This window comes from Tarenaya hassleriana, unplaced genomic scaffold (assembly GCF_000463585.1).
Source record: "Tarenaya hassleriana unplaced genomic scaffold, ASM46358v1 Cleome21, whole genome shotgun sequence".
Classification (NCBI taxonomy): Eukaryota; Viridiplantae; Streptophyta; class Magnoliopsida; order Brassicales; family Cleomaceae; genus Tarenaya; species Tarenaya hassleriana.
The window spans coordinates 110,865-118,641 of record NW_010965451.1 but is presented as its reverse complement, the minus strand read 5'-3'; the positions used below and the strand labels follow the sequence as shown (position 1 = coordinate 118,641).

Here is a 7,777-nt window from a genome sequence, read left to right as displayed (position 1 = left end):
CCCCCCCCCCGCCGCAGCAGCAGTGGATGACGGCAGCCATGCAGTATCCGGCGGCGGCGATGGTGATGATGCAGCAGCAGCAGATGATGATGTACCCTCACCATTACGTTCCGTACAACCAAGCTCCTTATCCTCATCTTCCTCACCATCCTCACTTCCAATACGCGCCTTATCAGCAGCAGCATCAGCTTCCTCATCATCATCATCACCACCATCAGCAGCAGCAGCAGAAGCATCTGCAGCGTGGATCTGGCGATGATGTGAAGACTCTCTGGGTCGGAGATCTTCTTCATTGGATGGACGATACTTATCTCCATAGCTGTTTCTCTCATACCGGCGAGGTGCGTATCTCTGGCTTTTCCATTGGTTTTATGATTTTGAATCATGTTTCCGTTTCATATATGACATTCATATTGGGATATGGTATGGATTTGTTTGGATCTCGATGTACGTGCGTGCCTTTTTGGACCCAGAATTTGTTCCGTGGAAATTCGATGAAAAATGATTGGTTTTGTGTCCTTTTGCAGATTTCGCCTTTTTTTCCCAAATGTTTTGCAGAGTCTCTTCGCCATTGGTTATTAAATTCTGCTCTGTAAACAACAGTTTGAGTGATTAATCAACAAATTTGAACCCCGTGAGATTTCTGAGAGATTGAAACCTTTGGATTTTCTTCATTGGGTTAAGGTTGAAACAGCCATTAAATATTTGCGTAGAAGGAAATAGGAAATGTTATTCCGGGTAACATGAAAACAGAGGTTACCTGAAAAAGACAACTCAAACTTCGCCAAGGCAAAAAACATGTACTTGTTGTTGTACCTTGTCATGCTTAGTCTTAGAGCTCTGTCTTTTGTTAAAAGAACGTCGTGTCTATATTTTAGCTCTCTCTGTAGCTAATGCGCTCTCATATTTGGTGTTCATGTAATTTTCTTTATGTTCTATTTGTCTCTGTGATGTACAGGTCTCCTCTGTTAAAGTTATTCGTAATAAACAAACTTGCCAGTCAGAAGGATATGGGTTTGTGGAGTTTTCTTCACGTGCAGCGGCTGAGGAAGTTCTTCAGAACTACAATGGTTCTCCGATGCCAAATGCCGACCAGCCCTTCCGTCTAAACTGGGCTTCTTTTAGTACGGGCGAAAAAAGGGTATCAGAAAATGGTTCTGATCTCTCTATATTTGTGGGTGATTTAGCTCCAGATGTCACTGACACTTTGTTGCTAGAGACCTTTGCTAGTGGATATCCTTCTGTTAAAGGAGCAAAAGTTGTGATTGATTCCACCACTGGTCGGTCCAAAGGTTATGGTTTTGTTAGGTTTGGTGACGAGAGTGAGAGATCGAGGGCTATGACAGAAATGAATGGTGTTTTGTGTTCGAGTAGGCAAATGCGCATAGGTATTGCTACCCCCAAGAGGGCTGCTTCTCACCAGCAACAATATTCATCACAAGGTACTTCATGATATATCTTCACGTTTTAATGCCTTTTTTGTAATTCAGTACCTCCTTTTTTCATGCTTCAATGGCGATTTTTTTTTTTCGATTTTTAAATAGCCGGGGGAGTCTGCAACTAGTTTTTTATTTCTTGTTTCTTCTCCTTTAACTGGCACTCTCTTGAATTTTATGTTCATTGGAATGGTAACTGGTGTTCCATTTCTGTTTCTTATCACCTTTGACTTGGTATGTATGAATGGCAGGCAGGCATATTATTGTTAATTGATATTAAAGTTTTTTAATGGCTTGTGTAATGATGCCATCAACATAGCTTTGATCAGTGAAGATTTTGTTGTTTACATTTGATTAGCTGTGATACTGGCTGGTGGGCACGGAGCAAATGGTTCTATTCCCCATGGCTCTCAATTTGATGGAGAGACAATTAACTCAACAGTGAGTTCTCTAAGCCCTTCTTGTGCGAAGTTCATTCAAATTTGATATGCCTTGTCACTTTCTCATTGTTCTATTTAGATATTCGTTGGAGGGCTTGATGCTGAAGTTACCGATGAAGATCTCAGGCAACCATTTTCACAGTTTGGTGAGGTTGTTTCAGTGAAGATCCCATTAGGAAAAGGATGTGGGTTTATCCAGCTTTCTAATAGGTGCAAACCCTCTCTTTTCTCTGCTTCTCATATTACTCTTTTAATAGTATAATATAGGGGTGACCAATTCGGTTAATAACTGAAAAAATCGAACCGAGTTATAGCATTTTGGTTTGGTTTGGTTACTATTACAATAATGATTGGTCATGCAAGTGAATAACCGCTCGGGTTCGGTTATTAACAGAGTGAAATCAGCTATTCAATAAATCGGTTCGGTTTGGTTTTGTTATTTCAATTTGGTGTAGATTTTTATTGTATATACATATTGATTTTTCTTCCATTAATACGTAGATACTGAACATTAAAATTAGTTTTCTTTATCAATTAGGCTAAGAGAAAAGATATTCTTGTTCGTTTTTTTTTATGTCAAGGCATATATACTGTTTCATATTTTAATCTTTGATTGTGTCAATTTTTTGTTTTGTAATTGTTCGGTTATAACCGAACCGAATTTTTGTTTGGTTATTGTTCGGCTGTTTTAGAACCGAACCAATTAGTATACATGTTAGAAAAGAAAACCGAGTAAATCTCTACCGATATAACCGAGCTGAAACTCGAAATTGCGACCCCTAATGTGGGATACCTCAATAAAAAAAAATCGGGTTGGTTGTGGCAGAAAGAATGCTGAAGAAGCCATCCAAAAGTTGAACGGTACAGTAATCGGCAAGAACACTGTCCGACTCTCTTGGGGACGAAACCCAGGAAACAAGCAGGTACTGTTCTTTCTTTCTTTTGGAGGAGATTATATTCTTTCTTTATCAGAAGATAAATGTCTGAATCGCACCAATCAGTTAAACATCGGTCTAATAGTTTTTTTCTAACATTTTACGGGTCATTTTTTTCCCCAAAAACCCTTTTCCTTAACATATATTCCATGAACTTATTGTGTCGCAGTGGAGATCCGACACAAGCCACCAGTGGAACGGGGGATACGCTCGTGGACAGGGTTTCAACAATGGCAACGGATATACTAACCAGGATTATGCTTCTCCTGCCACAATTCCCGGGGCTTCTTAAAGGCGAGTTTCGAATGGAATCGAGTCATTCGGTGTGGTAAGGGTTTAGGGTTTAGCTTTTATTCAAAGAAGGCTGAACCTGTGGTCCAAGGACAATTTTGTAGCTGGATTTTTAAAATGTTTGGTTTGTGCTTAGAAGATGAGAAAAAAGAACAAGTGAAAGGTTTTGAAGGGTCTGTCTGAGAGATGGTTAATCTCATCTTTTACATGGGTGAGGATGACAACGTTATTTATCTTTGAAGGTTTGGTTTGTTTGCTTGTTTGGTGTCGAAATTATCTATTCGCAGATCGATCTGGGGACCGAAATCATGGTAGGGGGTGGATACGGGTCGGGTATCTGAATTTTCCAGTGTACCACACGCCGGTCCCCTTATCGGTTGCCGTTGGACTATTTGATTTCAGTTTCCTAAAGATCGGGTATCTGAGTTTTGGGTCAACGACGGTGAAAGAGAGCAGCGAGACGTGGCGACGGAAACAGAAACATAAAGAGAACCGGGAGAAAACTCTACTAGACATATTAGTAGAAGAGGAAATCGACAGAAAAAACGATGCCGGGAAATGGCGAATCGCGACCGCAAAGAGATAAAGATCGGGTGTGCAAACAATTGAAATTAAACAAACAATTGAAATTAAATAATCATTTGATTATAAATTTTCGAAAATAATTGAATCTAAATTAATTACAATCGAATAAACTGAATCTAAATTAAGCATAACCAAATACAATCGTTCGTCTAGTATCATCGATTTTATGATATATAATTCAAGTGAGATATTTAATTTTTTTCTCAATACTTTTTTAAAATTTGTTTCATTTACTATTATAACGAAACTAACTTTTGATTTGATTATTATTTAATTACAATTTTAATTAGACATAATCGGACAGAATCAAACCATAATTAAACCAAACTAAACCGATTAAACCAAATAACGGTATAGATATGAGTATTCAAAACACCAAAATAACCACTCTAATTAGAAACTGAATAAATCGAACTCTAATTGTAATGAAAACTAGGGGTATAAATGTCTTTGGCTAACCCGTCGTCATTACTCATGCGGCGGCAAAACTTGACGTCTGGACCACCGGCGGAACTTCCATTTCACCGTCGTTTCTTTTTTCTTTTTTACCTCAGTTTTTTTTTCTTTTCAAAATTTAACACAAGGATTTTTTGTCTTTTCATAAATATTTGAAGATGTTTGTGTCTTTTGATATGTTGAATAATATTTTTTATTTAATTTTTTGTTAATAGTAGTAAAAGGATATATCAACTATTTTCCCCGACCACCCCGTGCTTGCATTCAGTCAAATACCCGAATTTTGGGTATCTTCTTCGAGATGGATGTATATCAATTTAAAAAAAAAAACTATATTTAATATATATTACTAGAAATGGTCTTGCAAATACATCAGGGTATAGACTCTGACCCTCCATTATTCAATAACTCTCAAAAGAAAAAAGAAAAAACAGATACAATATTATATAATCATAAAATCACTAAATGTCTCAAACTATTCTCATAAATTCTTCAACACATCTTATTTGGTGACGTCTCTGCTTTTAATAATAATAATAGTAGTAGTAGTAGGAGGAGGAGGAGGTAGATAATTTTTTTAGATGAAACCGCTAGGTGAAAAGGGTTTGCCTCTCCCCATGGTGAAGCCTCGTGTTCCGTCAGGCATCCTCGGACCCTTTGAAGCAGATTTTGGCGATGATTCGTGGTGGAAAACACCATTGCTCGACTGAGAGGTTGGCGACATGAGGCCGAGGCCGAGGCCGATGCCTCGTCCACTCCCGTAGCTTGTCTGGATTCGTCCACGCCCTCTTCCTCGCCCTTTCGCCCTGTTTTTCTGCAAAAAAAAAAAAAAAAAAAAATCAATCCCCCGTGAGAATATATACACAGACAAATATTGTATCATTATCTTGAATATTTGCAACTTTGGTGATACCATTTCGTGTATCGAATCATTGATGTAATTGGAAACTGTATAATAGAGCAGAAACACACTCACATCGCTCTCCAAAAGTGAATCGCTCGGATTGTTCTGAGACGACTCTTCTCCTGATTCATACGTCGGAGTTCCGTCGTCGTCGTCGAGAATTTCGTTAAAATCCAATCTTCGGCTCTTCAGCACCGATTTCGGCTGAAGAAAAAAACGTATCCGATCTCGAATTTATTCGAAACTCGAAGAGAAAAAACACTAAAACATATGGCGAAAGGGTTTGGCAGGAGATCATATACCGAACATCTAAGAAGCAGCCTCACTCTCAGCCCTTTCCTCCAGTTCCTTTCGTCGTTAAGCTTCTCGACCTGACAATCATATGTTATTTAGATTTGCTAATCTGAGAAAACAAAGACGCGGAAAAATGTATATAACAAGGTTTATAAGATAGATGAACTCACCGCTTTCTCGGCGATGTCGGTATTGTCATACTCGATTAGGGCATGAATCTTGGCAATATATGCATGAGAAACATACGAGAAATTAATGTCAAGTTCATGTGTTGTGCAACGTATATAAGAGGAAATACGTGGGGAATTTAGGCAAATCCTATAGATAATAGATATGATCGCACAATGTATATATATAGAAAATATGTAGAGCATCTATAGCTAAGCTCAAATTTGTGTACCTTGTTGCTCATAAGGAAATCGCCTTTTGAACGAGGGGAGTTGAATTCTTGGGGATGGCAGATTCGGATCGCTTTGACGCTGAATGAAACCGAAACTATTGTTTAGTACCAACGAGGAAAAACAACAACCTTTGTTCATGTTTCGAAAGGACGAGGAATAGAGTTTAAAGCCCTTTTTTCTTACGCTCCAACTACTCCGAATATCTTCTCAAGGTTCTGGTAAGAGTGATCGTCTGGCAAATTCTCGGCCACAACAGTACGAGACTGCAAAACGAAACAACAGTTCTACGGTTTTATAAGTGTATACGTTGATATAAGAGGATTTCGAGATCTCCACCTGCAAATCTTCTCTGTTTTTCTCGGTGAAAGGGCTCCGACGCTTCACCTTCTTCCCGTCCTCAGACAAGATCTGTTCAAGTTTACTCAGGAATTCGATTACAAGAACCGGAAAACATATGTTTATGGTTGAAAGAAAAAAGGGCTTACAAGCTTTGAGGACGAGCGGAGAGCAATGGAAACCATGTGGTGGTTACTCGTCAGAGCCTTGATTTTCTTCGTGGAGGCGATGTAAGATATCGGCACTGCACCAGGAGACAGAACAAAAAAACTCGGAACTCGCATTCATGTCTTGTATGGTCGAAAACTGTTTGAGAAAAGGTTAAGGTCTTTACCGTAGCCTTCGGGATCTTTGCTTATATGCTTCGAGATCGATTCGTTGGCTAAGACGCTTATATCGGTGAACTGATATTCCACCTGTTTCAAATAAAATTTCAGAAACTTTTTCCAAATTCTCGAGCCGAATCTGATGTATCAAAAACGATATTGCCTTTGATTTCTCCACATCTTTCCGGCTGAGAGCTCGGAGATTAAAACGATGATTTCACGACGTCGAATGAGACGAAAAATTTTTCCCGTTCTCCGTTGGAAACAGAGGGATGGAAGAATTCAGACAAGAAGAGAAGTGCAGAAACAGAAATTAGTGCGATGTTTCTTGTCCCTCAAGCGATTGATGGATCGATCAAGAGGCGAAAATCTGCTGTTCTTCTTTGATACATTAGAATTTTGAAAGCAAATTTCTGTAGATTAGTGTTTGATTTAACTCCGTATCTGAATCCGAAGCAATCGAGAAACACATCAAAAGAGAGATTTCGAAATTGCAAATCTGGGATTTGAAATGATCAAAACCTGTTTGACGATCTTTAGGCGGAGATCGTCGGAGAGCAACGGTGAATTCTTCGACGAGGAGGAAGGATTCGGATTCACGGCCGGATTCGAAACATAGAACGCCGCCGGATCCTGGAGGTGATGCTGAGAAAGATCTCCGACGAAGACCCAATCGGAATCCGGAGCTCCGCCGCCGCCGAGGTACTGGAAGAAAGGACAGAAGTAGCCGGAGACCGGAACCTGCGCCGCCGCCGGCATGTGCGATCGCGGCACGAACTCCGGCGCCTGGGCATTGAACTTGAACGCCGTCGCCTTCGCCGGAGAATCTCCTCCTCCGCCGCCTCCGTAGAAGCTCTTCGTGGTCTCTTTCATGGCGGATTCCGTTTCTTTCTTCAGCTGCGCCATTTTTTTTTAATTTAATCTGGTTAACTTTTTCCCCTTCTTCACTAAGCAAAAGTTAATCTATGGATTTGTTTCTAAATTTTTTTTGTATGTTTTTAATTTTCTTTGATTTAGAATTTTTATATAATAAGAGTATCAAAATTAGTGTTTCTTTGGATTTATGGTGTTTTTTTTATAAATTTTGTTTTATTTTTCTCCCTGAATTTCAGAACACTTGGAAATTTCTAAGCCACGTTTCCCGCGCAAAATATGGGGTTTTCAAGAGACAAACCAGCTTAAGAAGTTTGACCGTTTATATCGTTTTATTTTGTTTTGCTTTACTTTTTTACAATTATTTTATTCTATTATTTCATTATATCTTTATCTTATAAAATGTTATTTTTTTTAATTAAAATTATAGAAACCAGAAGGCATTTACTTGTTTAAGATTTCCGACAGTTGGTTTACAAAACATTCTTCTATTTTCTGTC

General features: G+C 38.9%; 2 protein-coding genes across 2 annotated transcripts; one reads left to right on the top strand and one right to left on the bottom strand.

Annotated features, from left to right (window-relative positions):
• The first annotated feature begins 6 nt into the window (after positions 1-6).
• On the top strand, positions 7-3,360 carry LOC104814138 (polyadenylate-binding protein RBP47B). The gene is made up of 6 exons (XM_010542021.1): positions 7-341; positions 959-1,442; positions 1,795-1,877; positions 1,956-2,086; positions 2,703-2,799; positions 2,981-3,360. The coding sequence occupies exons 1-6, from the start codon at positions 27-29 to the stop codon at positions 3,101-3,103; spliced, it is 1,233 nt and encodes a 410-aa protein (XP_010540323.1). The 5' UTR covers positions 7-26; the 3' UTR covers positions 3,104-3,360.
• A 1,147-nt stretch (positions 3,361-4,507) lies between these two features.
• On the bottom strand, positions 4,508-7,419 carry LOC104814136 (la-related protein 6C). The gene is made up of 10 exons (XM_010542020.2): positions 6,927-7,419; positions 6,413-6,494; positions 6,228-6,322; positions 6,079-6,150; positions 5,926-6,005; positions 5,742-5,820; positions 5,512-5,559; positions 5,350-5,418; positions 5,120-5,251; positions 4,508-4,957 (listed from the first exon to the last, which is right to left on the bottom strand). The coding sequence occupies exons 1-10, from the start codon at positions 7,308-7,310 to the stop codon at positions 4,721-4,723; spliced, it is 1,278 nt and encodes a 425-aa protein (XP_010540322.1). The 5' UTR covers positions 7,311-7,419; the 3' UTR covers positions 4,508-4,720.
• Positions 7,420-7,777: the final 358 nt, after the last annotated feature.